Genomic DNA, 25481 nt, shown 5'->3' with positions numbered 1-25481 from the left:
TGTGGAGTGCTGGCTTACATAGAAGGTGCAACAATGTGTGGAGTGCTGGCTTACATAGTAGGTGCAACAATGTGTGGAGTGCTGGCTTACATAGAAGGTGCAACAATGTGTGGAGTGCTGGCTTACATAGAAGGTGCAACAATGTGTGGAGTGCTGGCTTACATAGAAGGTGCAACAATGTGTGGAGTGCTGGCTTACATAGTAGGTGTAACAGTGTGTGGAGTGCTGGCTTACATAGAAGGTGCAACAGTGTGTGGAGTGCTGGCTTACATAGTAGGTGCAACAGTGTGTGGAGTGCTGGCTTACATAGTAGGTGCAACAGTGTGTGGAGTGCTGGCTTACATAGTAGGTGCAACAGTGTGTGGAGTGCTGGCTTACATAGTAGGTGCAACATTGTGTGGAGTGCTGGCTTACATAGTAGGTGCAACAGTGTGTGGAGTGCTGGCTTACATAGTAGGTGCAACAATGTGTGGAGTGCTGGCTTACATAGTAGGTGCAACAGTGTGTGGAGTGCTGGCTTACATAGTAGGTGCAACAATGTGTGGAGTGCTGGCTTACATAGTAGGTGCAATAGTGTGTGGCGTGCTGGCTTACATAGTAGGTGCAACAGTGTGTGGAGTGCTGTCTTACATAGTAGGTGCAACAGTGTGTGGAGTGCTGTCTTACATAGTAGGTGCACTCATGTCTTATTAGAGTGTGCACTAATCTAAAAGATGTCCACCCAGTTAAGTTGCGGCCTTACTCACATTCTGTTTAACGTTACTTACGGCAACCGAGCTCATCCGATTGGTCCCCGCAGTCGTCATAATCGTCACAGGCGTACTGAAGAGGAACACATTGTCCATTACTGCATTTGTACTCTTCCTCTGTGCAGGGTCCATGTGTGGGACTTTGGCCTGCAGGGAGAGGGACATGGCACATGGACCATTAGAGAAGGAACACGGCACATGGACCATTAGAGAAGGAACACGGCACATGGACCATTAGAGAAGGAACACGACACATGGACCATTAGAGAAGGAACACGGCACATGGACCATTAGAGAAGGAACATGGCACATGGACCATTAGAGAAGGAACACGGCACATGGACCATTAGAGAAGGAACACGGCACATGGACCATTAGAGAAGGAACATGGCACATGGACCATTAGAGAAGGAACATGGCACATGGACCATTAGAGAAGGAACATGGCACATGGACATTTAGAGAAGGAACACGGCACATGGACCATTAGAGAAGGAACACGGCACATGGACCATTAGAGAAGGAACATGGCACATGGACCATTAGAGAAGGAACACGACACATGGACCATTAGAGAAGGAACACGGCACATGGACCATTAAAGAAGGAACATGGCACATGGACCATTAAGAGAAGGAACATGACACATGGACCATTAGAGAAGGAACATGACACATAGACCATTAGAGAAGGAACATGACACATGGACCATTAGAGAAGGAACACGACACATGGACCATTAGAGAAGGAACATGACACATGGACCATTAGAGAAGGAACATGACACATGGACCATTAGAGAAGGAACATGACACATGGATTATTAGAGAAGGAACATGGCACATGGACCATTAGAGAAGGAACATGACACATGGATTATTAGAGAAGGAACATGACACATGGACCATTAGAGAAGGAACATGACACATGGACCATTAGAGAAGGAACATGACACATGGATTATTAGAGAAGGAACATGACACATGGATTATTAGAGAAGGAACATGGCACATGGACCATTAGAGAAGGAACATGACACATGGATTATTAGAGAAGGAACATGACACATGGACCATTAGAGAAGGAACATGACACATGGACCATTAGAGAAGGAACATGACACATGGATTATTAGAGAAGGAACATGACACATGGACCATTAGAGAAGGAACATGACACATGGATTATTAGAGAAGGAACATGACACACGGACCATTAGAGAAGGAACATGACACATGGACCATTAGAGAATGAACATGGCACATGGACCATTAGAGAAGGAACACGGCACATGGACCATTAGAGAAGGAACACGGCACATGGACCATTAGAGAAGGAACATGGCACATGGACCATTAGAGAAGGAACATGACACATGGACCATTAGAGAAGGAACATGACACATGGATTATTAGAGAGGGAACATGACACATGGACCATTAGAGAAGGAACATGACACATGGATTATTAGAGAAGGAACATGGCACATGGACCATTAAAGAAGGAACATGGCACATGGACCATTAGAGAAGGAACATGGCACATGGACCATTAGAGAAGGAACATGGCACATGGACCATTAGAGAAGGAACACGGCACATGGACCATTAGAGAAGGAACATGGCACATGGACCATTAGAGAATGAACATGGCACATGGACCATTAGAGAAGGAACACGGCACATGGACCATTAGAGAAGGAACACGGCACATGGACCATTAGAGAAGGAACATGGCACATGGACCATTAGAGAAGGAACACTGCACATGGACCATTAGAGAAGGAACATGGCACATGGACCATTAGAGAAGGAACATGACACATGGACCATTAGAGAAGGAACATGACACATGGATTATTAGAGAGGGAACATGACACATGGACCATTAGAGAAGGAACATGACACATGGATTATTAGAGAAGGAACATGACACATGGACCATTAGAGAAGGAACATGACACATGGATTATTAGAGAAGGAACATGACACATGGACCATTAGAGAAGGAACATGACACATGGACCATTAGAGAAGGAACATGACACATGGACCATTAGAGAAGGAACATGGCACATGGACCATTAAGAGAAGGAACATGACACATGGACCATTAGAGAAGGAACATGACACATGGACCATTAGAGAAGGAACATGGCACATGGACCATTAGAGAAGGAACATGACACATGGAACATTAGAGAAGGAATATGGCACATGGACCATTAGAGAAGGAACATGGCACATGGACCATTAGAGAAGGAACATGACACATGGAACATTAGAGAAGGAACATGACACATGGAACATTAGAGAAGGAACACGGCACATGGACCATTAGAGAAGGAACATGGCACATGGACCATTAGAGAAGGAACATGGCACATGGACCATTAGAGAAGGAACATGACACATGGAACATTAGAGAAGGAATATGGCACATGGACCATTAGAGAAGGAACATGGCACATGGACCATTAGAGAAAGAACACGGCACATGGACCATTAGAGAAGGAACACGGCACATGGACCATTAGAGAAGGAACACGGCACATGGACCATTAGAGAAGGAACACGGCACATGGACCATTAGAGAATGAACACGACACATGGACCATTAGAGAAGGAACACGACACATGGACCATTAGAGAAGGAACACGGCACATGGACCATTAGAGAAGGAACACGGCACATGGACCATTAGAGAAGGAACACGACACATGGACCATTAGAGAAGGAACACGGCACATGGACCATTAGAGAAGGAACATGGCACATGGACCATTAGAGAATGAACATGGCACATGGACCATTAGAGAAGGAACATGGCACATGGACCATTAGAGAAGGAACACGGCACATGGACCATTAGAGAAGGAACATGACACATGGACCATTAGAGAAGGAACACGGCACATGGACCATTAGAGAAGGAACACGGCACATGGACCATTAGAGAAGGAACACGGCACATGGACCATTAGAGAAGGAACACGGCACATGGACCATTAGAGAAGGAATATGGCACATGGACCATTAGAGAAGGAACATGGCACATGGACCATTAGAGAAGGAACACGGCACATGGACCATTAGAGAAGGAACACGGCACATGGACCATTAGAGAAGGAACACGGCACATGGACCATTAGAGAAGGAACACGGCACATGGACCATTAGAGAAGGAACACGGCACATGGACCATTAGAGAAGGAACACGACACATGGACCATTAGAGAAGGAACACGGCACATGGACCATTAGAGAAGGAATATGGCACATGGACCATTAGAGAAGGAACATGGCACATGGACCATTAGAGAAGGAACACGGCACATGGACCATTAGAGAAGGAACACGGCACATGGACCATTAGAGAAGGAACACGGCACATGGACCATTAGAGAAGGAACATGGCACATGGACCATTAGAGAAGGAACACGACACATGGACCATTAGAGAAGGAACACGGCACATGGACCATTAGAGAAGGAACACGACACATGGACCATTAGAGAAGGATCATGGCACATGGACCATTAGAGAAGGAACACGGCACATGGACCATTAGAGAAGGAACACGACACATGGACCATTAGAGAAGGATCATGGCACATTAGAGAAGGAACACGGCACATGGACCATTAGAGAAGGAACACGGCACATGGACCATTAGAGAAGGAACACGGCACATGGACCATTAGAGAAGGAACATGGCACATGGACCATTAGAGAAGGAACACGGCACATGGACCATTAGAGAAGGAACACGGCACATGGACCATTAGAGAAGGAACACGGCACATGGACCATTAGAGAAGGAACACGGCACATGGACCATTAGAGAAGGAACACGGCACATGGACCATTAGAGAAGGAACATGACACATGGACCATTAGAGAAGGATCATAGCACATGGACCATTAGAGAAGGAACACGGCACATGGACCATTAGAGAAGGAACACGGCACATGGACCATTAGAGAAGGAACACGGCACATGGACCATTAGAGAAGGAACACGGCACATGGACCATTAGAGAAGGAACACGGCACATGGACCATTAGAGAAGGAACACGGCACATGGACCATTAGAGAAGGAACACGGCACATGGACCATTAGAGAAGGAACACGGCACATGGACCATTAGAGAAGGAACATGGCACATGGACCATTAGAGAAGGAACATGGCACATGGACCATTAGAGAAGGAACATGGCACATGGACCATTAAAGAAGGAACACGGCACATGGACCATTAGAGAAGGAACATGGCACATGGACCATTAGAGAATGAACATGGCACATGGACCATTAGAGAATGAACATGGCACATGGACCATTAGAGAAGGAACACGGCACATGGACCATTAGAGAAGGAACACGGCACATGGACCATTAGAGAAGGAACACGGCAGATGGACCATTAGAGAAGGAACACGGCACATGGACCATTAGAGAAGGAACACGGCACATGGACCATTAGAGAAGGAACACGGCACATGGACCATTAGAGAAGGAACATGGCACATGGACCATTAGAGAAGGAACATGGCACATGGACCATTAGAGAAGGAACACGGCACATGGACCATTAGAGAAGGAACATGGCACATGGACCAATAGAGAATGAACATGGCACATGGACCATTAGAGAAGGAACATGGCACATGGATTATTAGAGAAGGAACATGACACATGGACCATTAGAGAAGGAACACGGCACATGGACCATTAGAGAAGGAACACGGCACATGGATCATTAGAGAAGGAACACGGCACATGGACCATTAGAGAAGGAACACGGCACATGGACCATTAGAGAAGGAACACGGCACATGGACCATTAGAGAAGGAACACGGCACATGGACCATTAGAGAAGGAACATGACACATGGACCATTAGAGAAGGAACATGGCACATGGACCATTAGAGAAGGAACATGACACATGGACCATTAGAGAAGGAACACGGCACATGGAACATTAGAGAAGGAACATGGCACATGGACCATTAGAGAAGGAACATGGCAAATGGACCATTAGAGAAGGAACACGGCACATGGAACATTAGAAAAGGAACATGGCACATGGACCATTAGAGAAGGTACATGGCAAATGGACCATTAGAGAAGGAACACGGCACATGGACCATTAGAGAAGGAACACGGCACATGGACCATTAGAGAAGGAACATGGCACATGGACCATTAGAGAAGGAACATGGCACATGGACCATTGGAGAAGGAACATGGCACATGGACCATTAGAGAAGGAACATGGCACATGGACCATTAGAGAAGGAACATGACACATGGACCATTAGAGAAGGAACATGGCACATGGACCATTAGAGAAGGAACATGGCACATGGACCATTAGAGAAGGAACATGGCACATGGATTGCTGGCAGGGGTGGATGGAGCATGCAAAGATGAGAAGAAGAAGCGGTGTCTCACAGTTCTCTGGTCTCTCGTCTGAGTTGTCTCCACAGTCGTCCACAGAGTTGCAGAGTTCGTGGCTGTAGATGCAGCGGTTGTTGTCGCAGCGGAAACGGAAGTGCGTGTCACACTGGACTGTCACTGAGGAGGAGAGTTGGGAGGGTGAGGGTGATGTTTGGAAGGTGTGCCGTGCAGGTGTGCTTTCTTACAGCAGAGGTGAAGCCCCTCGTCCGAGTTGTCCCCACAGTCGTCGTCTCCGTCACACTTCCAGTGAGGCTGGACACACACGTGGTTGGTGCACTCAAACAGGAAGTGCGGGCAGTACGTACCGTTTGGAAAACGGGGCGCTAAAATGCAGAAAGAGGAAGTTGTGCTGGACATTGAAGTGAAAGAGTAAATGCTGCAGAAACACGACTAAGTGGACACACATGGTAAGTGGACACACATGATAAGTGGACACACATGGTAAGTGGACACACATGATAAGTGGACACACATGGTAAGTGGACACACATGATAAGTGGACACACATGGTAAGTGGACACACATGGTAAGTGGACACACATGGTAAGTGGACACACATGGTAAGTGGACACACATGATAAGTGGACACACATGATAAGTGGACACACATGGTAAGTGGACACACATGATAAGTGGACACACAGTAAGTGGACACACATGGTAAGTGGACACACATGATAAGTGGACACACATGATAAGTGGACACACATGGTAAGTGGACACACATGGTAAGTGGACACACATGATAAGTGGACACACATGATAAGTGGACACACATGGTAAGTGGACACACATGGTAAGTGGACACACATGATAAGTGGACACACATGGTAAGTGGACACACATGGTAAGTGGACACACATGATAAGTGGACACACAGTAAGTGGACACACATGGTAAGTGGACACACATGGTAAGTGGACACACATGGTAAGTGGACACACATGATAAGTGGACACACATGGTAAGTGGACACACATGATAAGTGGACACACATGGTAAGTGGACACACATGGTAAGTGGACACACATGATAAGTGGACACACATGGTAAGTGGACACACATGATAAGTGGACACACATGGTAAGTGGACACACATGGTAAGTGGACACACATGATAAGTGGACACACATGGTAAGTGGACACACATGATAAGTGGACACACATGGTAAGTGGACACACATGGTAAGTGGACACACATGGTAAGTGGACACACAGTAAGTGGACACACATGGTGAGTGGACACACATGGTAAGTGGACACACATGGTAAGTGGACACACATGCTAAGTGGACACACATGATAAGTGGACACACATGATAAGTGGACACACATGGTAAGTGGACACACATGATAAGTGGACACACATGGTAAGTGGACACACAAGGTAAGTGGACACACATGGTAAGTGGACACACATGATAAGTGGACACACATGGTAAGTGGACACACATGGTAAGTGGACACACATGGTAAGTGGACACACATGATAAGTGGACACACATGGTAAGTGGACACACATGATAAGTGGACACACATGATAAGTGGACACACATGATAAGTGGACACACATGGTAAGTGGACACACATGATAAGTGGACACACATGATAAGTGGACACACATGGTAAGTGGACACACATGATAAGTGGACACACATGATAAGTGGACACACATGGTAAGTGGACACACATGATAAGTGGACACACATGCTAAGTGGACACACATGATAAGTGGACACACATGGTAAGTGGACACACATGATAAGTGGACACACATGATAAGTGGACACACATGGTAAGTGGACACACATGGTAAGTGGACACACATGGTAAGTGGACACACATGATAAGTGGACACACATGGTAAGTGGACACACATGGTAAGTGGACACACATGATAAGTGGACACACATGGTAAGTGGACACACATGATAAGTGGACACACATGATAAGTGGACACACATGGTAAGTGGACACACATGGTAAGTGGACACACATGATAAGTGGACACACATGGTAAGTGGACACACATGATAAGTGGACACACATGATAAGTGGACACACATGGTAAGTGGACACACATGATAAGTGGACACACATGATAAGTGGACACACATGATAAGTGGACACACATGGTAAGTGGACACACATGATAAGTGGACACACATGATAAGTGGACACACATGGTAAGTGGACACACATGATAAGTGGACACACATGGTAAGTGGACACACATGATAAGTGGACACACATGATAAGTGGACACACATGGTAAGTGGACACACATGGTAAGTGGACACACATGGTAAGTGGACACACATGATAAGTGGACACACATGATAAGTGGACACACATGATAAGTGGACACACATGGTAAGTGGACACACATGATAAGTGGACACACATGATAAGTGGACACACATGATGAGTGGACACACATGATAAGTGGACACACATGGTAAGTGGACACACATGATAAGTGGACACACATGATAAGTGGACACACATGGTAAGTGGACACACATGATAAGTGGACACACATGGTAAGTGGACACACATGATAAGTGGACACACATGATAAGTGGACACACATGATAAGTGGACACACATGGTAAGTGGACACACATGATAAGTGGACACACATGGTAAGTGGACACACAGTAAGTGGACACACATGGTAAGTGGACACACATGATAAGTGGACACACAGTAAGTGGACACACATGATAAGTGGACACACAGTAAGTGGACACACATGGTAAGTGGACACACATGATAAGTGGACACACAGTAAGTGGACACACATGGTAAGTGGACACACATGATAAGTGGACACACATGATAAGTGGACACACATGATAAGTGGACACACATGGTAAGTGGACACACATGATAAGTGGACACACATGATAAGTGGACACACATGGTAAGTGGACACACATGGTAAGTGGACACACATGATAAGTGGACACACAGTAAGTGGACACACATGGTAAGTGGACACACATGGTAAGTGGACACACATGGTAAGTGGACACACATGATAAGTGGACACACATGGTAAGTGGACACACATGATAAGTGGGCACACATGGTAAGTGGACACACATGGTAAGTGGACACACATGATAAGTGGACACACATGATAAGTGGACACACATGATAAGTGGACACACATGGTAAGTGGACACACATGATAAGTGGACACACATGGTAAGTGGACACACATGCTAAGTGGACACACATGATAAGTGGACACACATGATAAGTGGACACACATGGTAAGTGGACACACATGATAAGTGGACACACATGGTAAGTGGACACACATGGTAAGTGGACACACATGATAAGTGGACACACATGGTAAGTGGACACACATGATAAGTGGACACACATGATAAGTGGACACACATGGTAAGTGGACACACATGGTAAGTGGACACACAGTAAGTGGACACACATGATAAGTGGACACACAGTAAGTGGACACACATGGTAAGTGGACACACATGGTAAGTGGACACACATGGTAAGTGGACACACATGCTAAGTGGACACACATGATAAGTGGACACACATGATAAGTGGACACACATGGTAAGTGGACACACATGATAAGTGGACACACATGGTAAGTGGACACACAAGGTAAGTGGACACACATGGTAAGTGGACACACATGATAAGTGGACACACATGGTAAGTGGACACACATGATAAGTGGACACACATGATAAGTGGACACACATGGTAAGTGGACACACATGATAAGTGGACACACATGCTAAGTGGACACACATGATAAGTGGACACACAAGGTAAGTGGACACACATGGTAAGTGGACACACATGATAAGTGGACACACATGGTAAGTGGACACACATGGTAAGTGGACACACATGGTAAGTGGACACACATGATAAGTGGACACACATGGTAAGTGGACACACATGGTAAGTGGACACACATGATAAGTGGACACACATGATAAGTGGACACACATGGTAAGTGGACACACATGATAAGTGGACACACATGGTAAGTGGACACACATGGTAAGTGGACACACATGGTAAGTGGACACACATGGTAAGTGGACACACATGATAAGTGGACACACATGGTAAGTGGACACACATGGTAAGTGGACACACATGATAAGTGGACACACATGGTAAGTGGACACACATGGTAAGTGGACACACATGGTAAGTGGACACACATGGTAAGTGGACACACAGTAAGTGGACACACATGATAAGTGGACACACAGTAAGTGGACACACATGGTAAGTGGACACACATGGTAAGTGGACACACATGGTAAGTGGACACACATGGTAAGTGGACACACATGCTAAGTGGACACACATGATAAGTGGACACACATGATAAGTGGACACACATGGTAAGTGGACACACATGATAAGTGGACACACATGGTAAGTGGACACACAAGGTAAGTGGACACACATGGTAAGTGGACACACATGATAAGTGGACACACATGGTAAGTGGACACACATGATAAGTGGACACACATGATAAGTGGACACACATGGTAAGTGGACACACATGCTAAGTGGACGCACATGATAAGTGGACACACAAGGTAAGTGGACACACATGGTAAGTGGACACACATGATAAGTGGACACATGGTAAGTGGACACACATGCTAAGTGGACACACATGATAAGTGGACACACATGATAAGTGGACACACATGGTAAGTGGACACACATGGTAAGTGGACACACATGATAAGTGGACACACATGCTAAGTGGACACACATGATAAGTGGACACACATGGTAAGTGGACACACATGGTAAGTGGACACACATGGTAAGTGGACACACATGCTAAGTGGACACACATGATAAGTGGACACACATGGTAAGTGGACACACATGGTAAGTGGACACACATGCTAAGTGGACACACATGCTAAGTGGACACACATGCTAAGTGGACACACATGCTAAGTGGACACACATGGTAAGTGGACACACATGATAAGTGGACACACATGGTAAGTGGACACACATGGTAACTGGACACACATGGTAAGTGGACACACATGCTAAGTGGACACACATGCTAAGTGGACACACATGGTAAGTGGACACACATGGTAAGTGGACACACATGCTAAGTGGACACACATGGTAAGTGGACACACATGCTAAGTGGACACACATGCTAAGTGGACACACATGGTAAGTGGACACACATGATAAGTGGACACACATGGTAAGTGGACACACATGATAAGTGGACACACATGGTAAGTGGACACACATGCTAAGTGGACACACATGCTAAGTGGACACACATGGTAAGTGGACACACATGATAAGTGGACACACATGGTAAGTGGACACACATGGTAAGTGGACACACATGATAAGTGGACACACATGGTAAGTGGACACACATGATAAGTGGACACACATGGTAAGTGGACACACATGGTAAGTGGACACACATGCTAAGTGGACACACATGATAAGTGGACACACATGGTAAGTGGACACACATGGTAAGTGGACACACATGCTAAGTGGACACACATGCTAAGTGGACACACATGCTAAGTGGACACTCACAACACGAGGACTCGTCTGTGTAGTCCACACAATCTGCATTGCCGTCACATTTGAAGCGGTCAGCGATGCAGTGTCCACTTCCACACTGGAAGTAACCATGGTGACATACTCGCAGCTCTGCAAGACAAACAAATGGCGTTCCAGCACATTCCTCACAAGACTTTCCTCCCAAATAAGGCAATTCTATGATGGTGAAAATATTGATTGTCATCAATTCACGGACTTGTGGCAACAATTTCAACAATTTGAAAGGCAAAATATGAATTATTCATGTGGATAAAGGTTTACAGTATAGTAGGCGGGGCCATACCTTTTGTCTCCAACCAGTGAGCATGTACCACTATCATTATGTACCTGATATTATTATGTACCAGTGAGCATGTACCACTATCACTATGTACCTGATATTATTATGTACCAGTGAGCATGTACCACTATTATTATGTACCTGATATTATTATGTACCAGTGAGCATGTACCACTATTATTATGTACCTGATATTATTATGTACCAGTGAGCATGTACCACTATTATTATGTACATGATATTATTATGTACCAGTGAGCATGTACCACTATTATTATGTACCCGATATTATGTACCAGTGAGCATGTACCACTATTAGTATGTACTTGATATTATTATGTACCAGTGAGCATGTACCACTATTATTATGTACCTGATATTATTATGTACCAGTGAGCATGTACCACTGTTATTATGTACCTGATATTATTATGTACCAGTGAGCATGTACCACTATTATTATGTACCTGATATTATTATGTACCAGTGAGCATGTACCACTATTATTATGTACCTGATATTATTATGTACCAGTGAGCATGTACCACCATTATTATGTACCCGATATTATGTACCAGTGAGCATGTACCACTATTATTATGTACCTGATATTATTATGTACCAGTGAGCATGTACCACTATTATTATGTACCTGATATTATTATGTACCAGTGAGCATGTACCACTATTATTATGTACCTGATATTATTATGTACCAGTGAGCATGTACCACTATTATTATGTACCTGATATTATTATGTACCAGTGAGCATGTACCACTATTATGTACCTGATATTATTATGTAGCAGTGAGCATGTACCACTATTATTATGTACCTGATATTATTATGTACCAGTGAGCATGTACCACTATTATGTACCTGATATTATTATGTACCAGTGAGCATGTACCACTATTATTATGTACCTGATGTTATTATGTACCAGTGAGCATGTACCACTATTATGTACCTGATATTATTATGTACCAGTGAGCATGTACCACTATTATTATGTACCTGATATTATTATGTACCAGTGAGCATGTACCACTATTATTATGTACCTGATATTATGTACCAGTGAGCATGTACCAGTATTATTATGTACCTGATATTATTATGTACCGATGAGCATGTACCACTATTATTATGTACCTGATATTATTATGTACCAGTGAGCATGTACCACTATTATTATGTACCTGATATTATTATGTACCAATGAGCATGTACCACTATTATTATGTACCTGATATTATTATGTACCAGTGAGCATGTACCACTATTATCATGTACCTGATATTATTATGTAGCAGTGAGCATGTACCACTATTATTATGTACCTGATATTATTATGTAGCAGTGAGCATGTACCACTATTATTATGTACCTGATATTATTATGTACCAGTGAGCATGTACCACTATCATTATGTACCTGATATTATTATGTACCAGTGAGCATGTACCACTGTTATTATGTACCTGATATTATTATGTACCAGTGACCATGTACGACTATTATTATGTACCTGATATTATTATGTACCAGTGAGCATGTACCACTATTATTATGTACCTGATATTATTATGTACCAGTGAGCATGTACCACTATTATTATGTACCTGATATTATTATGTACCAGTGAGCATGTACCACTATTATTATGTACCTGATATTATTATGTACCAGTGAGCATGTACCACTATTATGTACCCGATATTATGTACCAGTGAGCATGTACCACTATTATTATGTACTTAAAAATATCATTATGTACCAGTGAGCATGTACCACTATTATTATGTACCCGATATTATTATGTAACAGTGAGCATGTACCACTATTATTATGTACCTGATATTATTATGTACCAGTGAGCATGTACCACTATTATTATGTACCTGATATTATTATGTACCAGTGAGCATGTACCACTATTATTATGTACCTGATATTATTATGTATCAGTGAGCATGTACCTCTATTATTATGTACCTGATATTATTATGTACCAGTGAGCATGTACCACTATGATTATGTACCTGATAGGGTTGTCCCCATAACAATATTTTAGTACCGGTACCAGTACCAAAAGGTAATTCCATGATTTTCGATACTTATCAGTACTTTTCTAAATAAGGCATTATTGGGTTTATTTCAACAAACAATATTACGGTACATTAAAACTATGTTTATTACTGTAATCCAAGAACAATTTAGTCCTTCAATAAAATGTTGAACATACTAGACAACTTGTCTTTTAGTAGTAAGTAAACAAACAAAGACTCCTAATAATGCAGTAACATATTGTGTCATTTATACACCTATTACTTTCTACACATTATAAAAGGACAAACTGTAAAAATGTATTATTCATCTACTTGTTCATTTACTGTTAATATCTGCTTATTTTCTCTTTTAACATGTTCTATCTACACTTCTGTTCAAATGTAATAATCACTTATTCTTCTCTTCTTTGATACTTGACATTAGTTTTGGATGATACCACACATTTAGGTATGGATCATGTCGATACCAAGTAGTTCCAGGATCATACATTGGTCATAATCTTATGAATATAATATGAATTAAAAAAAAAAAAAAGGAAAAAAGATTGTGACAAAAAAAAAAAAATTGATGTAATCATTGTCGTATCGACGAGATACGCTATTGCACTTGGTATCATTACAGTGGATGTCAGGTGTAGATCCACCCATGGCGTTTGTTTACATTGTGAGGGCGGTGAGCTATTGTATCCTCCTAGGGTGTGTAGTGAAGCATGTTTAGTTATTCCTGGTCCTCCAGTGATAATGCTACTTGTAAGAAACATACTTTATTTGTCGCCATGGAGACCAAGATTAGTGCTCTAAAACACTGTGGATGGATGTTAGCCGCATGTGTTAAAGCAGCTCTTCCTGAGGGTGTTTCAGTGTTATAACTTCACCTTTATCTGGACTTTTTACAGCAAAATGCGTCCATTCTCCCTTTTCTGTCTGCACACTGTGTCTGCTTGGAAGTACTCTGTGTGTGTGCGCTGCCCAACATGCTCCTCTGCTTGGAAGTACTCTGTGTGTGTGTTGCCCAACATGCTCCTCTGCTTGGAAGTACTCTGTGTGTGTGCGCTGCCCAACATGCTCCTCTGCTGGTACAAGCAGCAATGTCTCCGCCTGGGAAGCGCTACTTTTCAAACAGAGTACAGTAGCCTTTTTGATTCATTAGTAGTGCGATACTATAGCAGCAATCCTAGAACCTGATGATGTCTTATAATGAAGTGTGAGCCATCTATTGTCCGGGACTACAGCAGCTCTGAATGCATAGAAGCCAACATTTGGCCTGACTAAAAGACAACAGGTGGTTTTCCAGCGTGTTGGCCTGGTGGTGCACAGTTACTCCCAAACAGTTGAAACAAAGAGGCTCCACCCACCACAGTCCCTTTCATCCGAGTTGTCCTCACAGTCGTTGTCATGGTCACACACCCAGCGGTCAGGAATGCAGCGCAGATTATTGCAGCGGAACTCGCTCTCGGTGCAAGTGCGCGGTACTGAGGGGACAAGAAAAAAGTCAGGAGATCCTTATTTTCATAACACATTCATCAAGCCGGATGGAACAAGTCAAGATGTTTTGAAGGGCGCTGTATTATTCGACCCCAGCAGAAGACTCTTCAGCATCAGCAGCAGCAGAAAGGCTGAAGTTGTTCATCCTGACAGAACCACAACCTTTCATTCTGCAGGAGGAAACACTCCTTCACTCCTGAGGACAGTCTGTTTCTCAAGCTGCTGATAAGCTGGTTCTCTCCTCTCTCAGCAGCCAGACGTCAGCACAAGTGTTAGGACTCTTGCTAAATATCACCTCCGATAAAAGGAGAACAAAAAGAATGATTTCCTTTCTGCGCCCTACAATTGCACTTCTCAGAAAGAGACAATTCATGTAATAAATGGGCACTTTATTACACACAATGTAGTTATATAAAACAAAGAAGTGTATGGAAATTCTGCTCTGAATGGGATAAGAATGCTAGGATATAGAGTACACATTGTCACTGAAGGCATCACTACTAGGAATGAACACGTGTGGAGTTATGTACTTCACAAAAAAAAGGTGAAATAACTGAAAACATGTTTTATTTACTACTCTCTTCAAAATAGCCACCCTTTTAACTGATTACTGCTTCACACACTCTTGGCATTCTCTCCATGAGCTTCAAGAGGTAGTCCCCGGAAATGGTTTTCACTTCACAGGTGTGCTTGAAGCTCATGGAGAGAATGCCAAGAGTGTGCAAAGCAGGAATCAGAGCAAAGGGTGGCTATTTTGAAGAAACTAGAATATAAAACAGGTTATTTCACCTTTTTGTGAAGTACATAACTCCACATGTGTTATGGAAACACATTAAATGAAAAGGTGTGTCCAAACTTTTGCCCTGTACTGTATGTTGTTATTATTTATTAATCTTTGGATTGTCTTTTATTTTTAGACAGATTGTTTGTTTACATGTCGTTAAAATTATAATTGCCCATTTTCACCACTAGGTAGGGCCATTAAACAATTGGAATCTAACAACAAAAGAATAGATATCACTATTTGTCAGTTTCACCATAAGAGGGACTCACATGACTCACATTAAGTCCTTCAGTTGTGACCCACTTTTATACAACTAGAGCAGGGGTCGGGAACCTTTTTGTCTGAGAGAGCCATGAAAGCCAAATAGTTTAAAATGTATTTCCGTGAGAGCCATATCATATTTTTAACACTGAATACAACTAAATGCGTGCATTTTTTAAGTAAGACCAACATTTTAGAGTATAATAAGTCCCTAATTCTTTTTAATAACATTGTTATTTTTTGAACAGGTGCGGTACAAAACGGATGAATGGAATAAAATGCATGAGAATGTTTTATTTTTTTAACGTTATTTTTAACATTGTGATTACCAGCGGAATTATTCATTACTTATCATGTTAAGCAATGTCAGCTAAAATTTATCTGAGAGCCAGATGTAGTCATCAAAAGAGCCACATCTGGCTCTAGAGCCATGGGTTCCCTAGCCCTGCACTAGAGGAAGGAGAAAAAGAAGGACTATATAAACGACAGTGGCGGACTCACACAAAGCTCTTCAGGCAAATTTCTACCATATATGGAGCTGTCTGATGATGTCACACTTGGGAAAAACATTCAAAATGTGGCAAATTCCAAATGGCAAGATGATTTAATAAATATCTCCGCCATGCCTCCGTGTTTTAAATCCAAAATGTTCCTGACTTATGCAGATCCCAAATACACAAAAACAGGCACCAAAAGGTAAGAAAAGTTGCGTAATAGATTACCTTTAAAGTGCATGCCAAGCTGCTGGTCTCTGACTAATCAAGGTACTTGAAATGCAGCTACTGCCATCTTGTGGAGTTAATTAGCATGTTTTAAATCCAAAATGTTCCTGACTTATGCAGATCCCAAATACACAAAAACAGGCACCAAAAGGTAAGAAAAGTTGCGTAATAGATTTTAAAGTGCATGCCAAGCTGCTGGTCTCTGACTAATCAAGGTACTTGAAATGCAGCTACTGCCATCTTGTGGAGTTAATTAGCATGTTTTAAATCCAAAATGTTCCTGACTTATGCAGATCCCAAATACACAAAAACAGGCACCAAAAGGTAAGAAAAGTTGCGTAATAGATTTTAAAGTGCATGCCAAGCTGCTGGTCTCTGACTAATCAAGGTACTTGAAATGCAGCTACTGCCATCTTGTGGAGTTAATTAGCATGTTTTAAATCCAAAATGTTCCTGACTTATGCAGATCCCAAATACACAAAAACAGGCACCAAAAGGTAAGAAAAGTTGCGTAATAGATTTTAAAGTGCATGCCAAGCTGCTGGTCTCTGACTAATCAAGGTACTTGAAATGCAGCTACTGCCATCTTGTGGAGTTAATTAGCATGTTTTAAATCCAAAATGTTCCTGACTTATGCAGATCCCAAATACACAAAAACAGGCACCAAAAGGTAAGAAAAGTTGCGTAATAGATTTTAAAGTGCATGCCAAGCTGCTGGTCTCTGACTAATCAAGGTACTTGAAATGCAGCTACTGCCATCTTGTGGAGTTAATTAGCAGGTTTTAAATCCAAAATGTTCCTGACTTATGCAGATCCCAAATACACAAAAACAGGCACCAAAAGGTAAGAAAAGTTGCGTAATAGATTACCTTTAAAGTGCATGCCAAGCTGCTGGTCTCTGACTAATCAAGGTACTTGAAATGCATCTACTGCCATCTTAAATAAATAAATGATAAATGGGTTGTACTTTTATAGCGCTTTTCTACCTTCAAGGTACTCAAAGCGCTTTGACACTACTTCCACATTTACCCATTCACACACACATTCACACACTGATGGAGGGAGCTGCCATGCAAGGCGCCAACCAGCACCCATCAGGAGCAAGGGTGAAGTGTCTTGCTCAGGACACAACGGACGTGACGAGATTGGTTCTAGGTGGGATTTGAACCAGTGACCCTCGGGTTGCGCACCGTCACTCTCCCCACTGCGCCGTCAATTAGCATGTTTTAAATCCAAAATGTTCCTGACTTATGCAGATCCCAAATACACAAAAACAGGCACCAAAAGGTAAGAAAAGTTGCGTAATAGATTACCTTTAAAGTGCATGCCAAGCTGCTGGTCTCTGACTAATCAAGGTACTTCAAATGCAGCTACTGCCATCTTGTGGAGTTAATTAGCACTACATCAGGAAGGTGTCTACAGCCGCTTTTAACATCAATGCTTTTTGACCCAGTGCTAATTAGAGACCCATGTGGTTATTAGCTTTAGTTTATCACGCTCTAGGCGACCATAGACACTCAGCGGTTTGGTCAACAGTGATGCTAGTCAAAACATTTGCAAATACACAGAATACTGAGGAGGAAGATGCTCAACAAGCCACACCCTTGTCGGGCCTCCACCAGGATCATGATGGCAGAGATACATTGTAGTTGTCTACACTCTTTTGTCTGTAATTACCTGTGCAAAGGCTAAATGTTTGTCATTTGTCTCTTGTATTAGATTTCAATGAAGATTGTGCAGGTATACCTGAAGTCTCTCCCCAAGACCAACAGCAACCAGATCAACCAGCTTTGATTTTTATTCTTTCATTAATCCTTGAATTAGTGCAACTAATAAATATTGGCTGCTCCTCCACATGGAGAGGAGCCAGATGAGGTGGTTCGGGCATCTGGTCAGGATGCCACCCCAACGCCTCCCTAGGGAGGTGTTTAGGGCACGTCCAACCGGTAGGAGGCCACGGGGAAGACCCAGGACACGTTGGGAAGACTATGTCTCCCGGCTGGCCTGGGAACGCCTCAGGCTGGACAAAGTCTCCCGTCCAAAGGCAAAACCTAGTAACTCACTTCTAGCTGCTTTTGAGAAAACAACGGAAAAGCAATCTATCTTGATGCTGTCTTACAAAGATCTACAAAGTCATCAAAGGTATAGATGTTTTCTTAAGCTTTCATTTTCTTGCCGATTGAGCCATGGATTGAATCTGCTCTCATGAACGTGTGCCCTTTCTCCAGATATTTGATCAATTCTGTGTTTGCACATTGGCGTCCAGTTTTTATTTTGACCTCCACAGTTATCTGCCCAAAAGAGTATGCAAGGGGAAGAATGAAGAACAATACATTTAATGAAAGTGCTTGCAACGTCCTGGGCCAATCTTCCAAATATCCCCTGGTGCCATAATATCACATAATCAGCTTGACCGTCGGGCCCCATCCGTGCAAATGTCTCATTAAAGACAATAAGGGGACTGACAAAGAAGCTCTGATTGGTCCCTTGAGATACTAGGTTGTTTTTTTGTATCCACACGGTTATGTGGTAGTTGCTAGGTCCTGCCATGCGCGTAACAGCTTACTTACGGAACAAATTACAATATCGCATACACTAATGTAAAGCATATCACCTAGGAACTCCAAAATTATTATCAGCTCAGTTTTGACCAAAATTGTGTTACTGGGTTTTGCCTTTGGACGGTAGAGCTGATCTTCGGTAAGAGGCGACTTTTTACCACAATTTTCTCACAGAAACCTGCCGGTTGACAAGTGGTCGGGAACCATGTTCGCTTGACCGCTCTGATCCATAGTAAAGCTTCACCTCCGGGAATTTTAAACAAGGAAATATCGAGTGATTGTGTGGCTAAAGGCTAAAGCTTCCCACCTCCATCTTTCTACTTTGACTTCTCCATTATTAATTGAACAAATTGCAGAAGATTAAGCAACACAGATGTCCAGAATACTGTGTAATTGCTACATGAAAATCAGCTTGACCGTCGGCCCCCCATTCCTGCAAATGTCTCATTAAAGACAATAAGGGGACTGACAAAGAAGCTCCGATTGGTCCCTTGAGATACTAGGTTTTTCTGTTGTATCTACGCGGTTATGTGGTAGTTGCTAGGTCCTGCCATGCGCGTAACAGCTTACTTACGGATGTAAATGTAAAGCATATCAGCTAGCACAGGGGTAGGGAACCTAGGGCTCTAGAGCCAGATGTGGCTCTTTTGATGACAGCATATGGCTCTCAGATAAATCTTAGCTGACATTGCTTACCACGATAAGTCATTAATTATTCAGCTGGTAATCACAGTGTCAAATATAACATTAAAAATACAAACCATTCTCATTCTCATCCATCCGGTTTTTACCGCACCTATTCAAGAAGTCGGATTAATGGTAAGAAGTATTTTATTTATTTTAGGTTAGCCTCAGAATAACAATGTTATTAAAAAGAATAAGAGACGTATTATACTCTAAAAATGGCGATCTTTCTTAAAATGCACGCATGTAGTTGTTTCCAGTGTTAAAAAAATATATAAATATGGCTCTCACGGATATACTTTTATGGATATTTGGCTTGTATGGCTCTCTGAGCAAAAAAGGTTCCCGACCCCTGACCTAGGAACTCCAAAATTATTATAAGCTCAGTTTGGACCAAAATTTAGTTACTGGGTTTTGCCTGCTGGGGAGAGGGAAGTCTGGGCTTCCCTGCTTACGCTGCTGCCCCCGCGACCCAACCTCAGATAAGCGATGATGGATGGATGGATGGATGGATAATAAATATTGATAAAATCTGGCCCGGACAGAGTGCCCGCAAATTTTTAATATGCGGACATATTTTTTATTTCTATTAATGTACACATGCTAAAAGCGTAATTTCAATGATGATGATGTGCATTTATTAGAAAAAAAAAAAAGAATGAAGATTATATGACAAGCAAAAAAAATGCTTGTTTATTTCAACTATAACCCCTAAAATTGGCTGTGAGGCTATAAAGTGTGCTTTATTGGATGAATCAAACAATGTAATAAATAGATTACTCAATGACTAAAATAATGAAGAGTTGCATCGTGGGAAGTACTCACTGCAGCTGCGCTCGTCAGAGTTGTCGCCACAGTCGTCATCGCCGTCACAGCGCCACCTTAGTGGGACGCAGCGATGGTTGTCACACTGGAAGTCACCACTGCTGTCGCAGGCCAACTCATCTGAATAACACAAAATGAATATGTTGCATAAAAACATGCATGCATTCACAGACACTTTTGGTTTTGTACAAACTGGATTTGTGCAGCACAGTTCAAGACACCCAAAGAGTTTTACAGACACAATTCATTATTCTCCGGAGTAAACTACTTATGTAGCCACAGCTGTGCTGGATTTGACTGATGGAAAAGTGGCTGCCAATTCACTTCATTGACCTCTACCACCAACTACCACCAACTACCACCAACTACCACCATTCACATTCATTCAAAGCCCAAAAGCAGTCAAGTTGTCACTTTGTGTAAATGCTGAATAAAAAGACAATACAACAAATCCTTTTCAACTTATATTCAACTGAATAGACTGCAAAGACAAGATATTTCATCTTCACACTGAGAAACTTTGATATTTTGTGCAAATATTAGCTCATTGGGAATTTGATGCCTGCAACATGTTTCAAAAAGCTGGCACAAGTGGCAAAAAAGAGTGAGAAAATTGAAGATGTGAGGAGCTCCACAACCCGTGACGTCACACCCACATCGTCTGCTACTTCCGGTACAGGCAGGACTTTTTTATTAGCGACCAAAAGTTGCGAACTTTATCGTGGATGTTCTCTACTAAATCCTTTCAGCAAAAATATGGCAATATCGCAAAATAATCAAGTATGACACATAGAATGGACCTGCTATCCCCGTTTAAATAAGAACAGGCCTTTAAAAAGGACTCATCCCACAATAGACTGAATCATCCAATACAGGAGTTCTCCAAGTTTTATTGCCTTACAACCTCACCGTTGTGGTCGTGTCATCCTCTCGGTGGCGTTCAATCGTAGAAAGACCAGGTATTTCTTTACCCTCAAAATGGCGACTAGCAGCAGCAGTGAACAGCGTGAATAGCAACAACCTGGAGCGTGTTTGGGTCTTGATGTTGTCTGTGATGTTGCCATATTCACACTTGTCCAACATGACATACATACTCAAAGTGATGTACAACACAAGTCTTCAAGCTGGCTTTTCTATTCTTTTTCACTTTTGAAATACCAAGTGATTATTTTGGCGTATTCTTTTTGAATCACCCCGCACATTATTAACATTTCCCCAAAATATGAATTGATCTCCGATGCCATGGAGTCCTGCCACAACACCAGTGGGGCTGACACGGAGGGCCAGTAATGAAGTGTCTTGCTCAAGGACACGACGGCAATGTACCAGCAGCCCTCAAGTTGGGGCGGCATGGCTTAGTGGGTAGAGCGGCCGTGCCAGAAAGCTGAGGGTTGCAGGTTCGCTCCCCGCCTCTTGACATCCAAATGGCTGCCGTTGTGTCCTTGGGCAGGGCACTTCAACCTTGCCCCCGGTGCCGCTCACACTGGTGAATGAGTGACAGGTGGTGGTCGGAGGGGAGGGGCCGTAGGTGCAAACTGGCAGCTGTGTCTACAAATGTAGCTTACCACCGCCAGGTGTGAATGAATGAGGGCTTCCCACTTCTCTGTGAGCGCGTTGAGTATCTAACAATAGAAAAGCGCAATATAAAATCTAATTCATTATTATTATAAGTTTCTGGACAATCGCTCTATCATGTGAGCCACGCCCCCCTAATTTTGTATTTTTAAATGTTGTATTATAGTTGAATGATATCAGCAATATTTGTGAGGTTGATATAATTCCATGTCGATGTACAGTATCTGATGTCCAGGGATTATAGGCAGAAGCAGCAAGAAGATCAGTTCATTGGAGTTTTCATTCCCGACCATCCAGCAGCTTACTTGTCATAAGATCCATTACACATTGGTAATAAAAGAATCCTTATTCTCATCATGTTATCAGCAGACATTCTCTCCCTGTGTTAATTCTCCTTTCAAATGACAGATTGATCATCTGCAGCAATCCTTTTTGGGACAGGGTGTTGGCACACAGGACTCTCCAAGCAAAGCCAGCGCTGCTTTCATAACTTCACTGTTGGGGGTCTTACGTTACACTCAAGTTGGAAATATAAGCCATCATGTTTCTTAATTAAACCGCAAAGGGGGGAGGAGAGGAGCTTGTCTAAGACAGATGGGTGACCTCTGTGTGTGTGTGTGTGTGTGTGTGTGTGTGTGTGCTGGTGTGAGCACACAGTGCTGGGTGTCAAAGATAGAGCGAGTCCTGCCCTCCTCATCCTCCACCTGGCCCATCTGCTGCATTCTTACAGGAAGATTAGCGCAGATCTCCCCTCCCGCTCGGGCATGGCACTAATGGAGTAGGGGCCTCTGATAAGAAGCGGGAGGGCCGGTTAGTGTGTGTGTAGACTACAAAGCTCCCTGTCTGAACCCGGGGCTCTCCCGCACGGACACAGCTACAACACATTTAACATAGAACATATATGCAACTTGCACTACATGACAGTGTGGGACGTTGCACTGGAAGATGAGGTGGATGTTCAGTAGAATTCACTCCTTAAGGGATCAATAAAGTACTTTCTATTCTATCAAATACACACGGTTTTTTCCACACTTTCGTGATTTAGTGGGTAGGAAAGAGCTTCACACTCAGTAGAACATGGCACAGAGGGGACATCAATGTCCTATCTAAGCTGGAGGACTCACCACAGCCCTCCTGGTCATCAATGTCCTATCTAAGCTGGAGGACTCACCACAGCCCTCCTGGTCATCAATGTCCTATCTAAGCTGGAGGACTCACCACATCCCTCCTGGTCATCAATGTCCTATCTAAGCTGGAGGACTCAACACATCCCTCCTGGTCATCAATGTCCTATCTAAGCTGGAGGACTCACCACAGCCCTCCTGGTCATTAATGTCCTATCTAAGCTGGAGGACTCACCACATCCCTCCTGGTCATCAATGTCCTATCTAAGCTGGAGGACTCACCACAGCCCTCCTGGTCATCAATGTCCTATCCAAGCAGGAGGACTCACCACATCCCTCCTGGTCATCAATGTCCTATCTAAGCTGGAGGACTCACCACAGCCCTCCTGGTCATCAATGTCCTATCTAAGCAGGAGGACTCACCACATCCCTCCTGGTCATCAATGTCCTATCTAAGCTGGAGGACTCACCACAGCCCTCCTGGTCATCAATGTCCTATCTAAGCAGGAGGACTCACCACAGCCCTCCTCGTCACTGTTGTCCCTGCAGTCGTTGTGTCCGTTGCAGAGCGACCAGAGCGGCACACATCGGTAGTTGGTCTTGCAGGAGAACTCGGTGTGGTTGTCGCATCGATACGCCGGCCCCACTTTGAAAGAAAAGACAGCAAGGCATGGAGGGTCATTTTAAAGCTCAGATCGATCTCCAACCTAAGATATGAAAGTTAATGGTCCAAAAAGCCAAGCTCACACTTGTCTGAATATAGTTTGTGTTTTTGTTTTAAGGACCTCCCACGACAATTAACCAGACTAAAATGTTCTTGTGTTTAAGTTACATTTGACCACCAACTGGAAATAGAATATTCTGTTCTGAAGGTCCTCTCACTGGATATAAAAATGCCTTCTTATACTAACTTCTAGAACAGAAAAGATAATGAAGGACTGTAAAAGTGGACTTACTGCACTCGTCTAGAGGCTCATCGGAGTTGTCCCCGCAGTCATCGTCCATGTCACATTTCCAACTCTGAGGGATGCAGCGTCCATTACGACATTTCCAGTGTCCGGGACGACAAGTCCTGGTGGAACAATGCGAGGGGTCTTCATCCGATTGATCGGCACAATCATTTTCTCTGTCGCACTGCCAGGACTCGGGGATGCACTGCTTATTCGCACACTGCCACTGGTGAGCTTCACACTGGTGTGTCACTGGAGGGGAGTCAACACTTCAAATGGAGAAAAGGGAGGTGACA

General features: G+C 43.2%; 1 protein-coding gene across 1 annotated transcript in view; it reads right to left on the bottom strand.

Annotated features, from left to right (window-relative positions):
- Nucleotides 1–25481, bottom strand: part of lrp2a (low density lipoprotein receptor-related protein 2a) — a 175081-nt gene that overhangs the window by 34857 nt on the left and 114743 nt on the right. Inside the window, exons 55-62 of the mRNA XM_061880085.1 lie at nt 25192–25437; nt 24753–24881; nt 21537–21656; nt 15570–15686; nt 11834–11950; nt 6403–6540; nt 6212–6334; nt 768–896 (exon numbers count right to left, since the gene is read on the bottom strand). Coding sequence (XP_061736069.1) covers nt 768–896; nt 6212–6334; nt 6403–6540; nt 11834–11950; nt 15570–15686; nt 21537–21656; nt 24753–24881; nt 25192–25437 — 1119 coding nt within the window. The remainder of the gene's footprint in view (nt 1–767; nt 897–6211; nt 6335–6402; nt 6541–11833; nt 11951–15569; nt 15687–21536; nt 21657–24752; nt 24882–25191; nt 25438–25481) is intronic.

Source organism: Nerophis ophidion, linkage group LG19, assembly GCF_033978795.1.
Source record: "Nerophis ophidion isolate RoL-2023_Sa linkage group LG19, RoL_Noph_v1.0, whole genome shotgun sequence".
Classification (NCBI taxonomy): Eukaryota; Metazoa; Chordata; class Actinopteri; order Syngnathiformes; family Syngnathidae; genus Nerophis; species Nerophis ophidion.
Note: the sequence above shows the minus strand (reverse complement) of the source record. Positions and strands in the feature narration are given on the sequence as shown.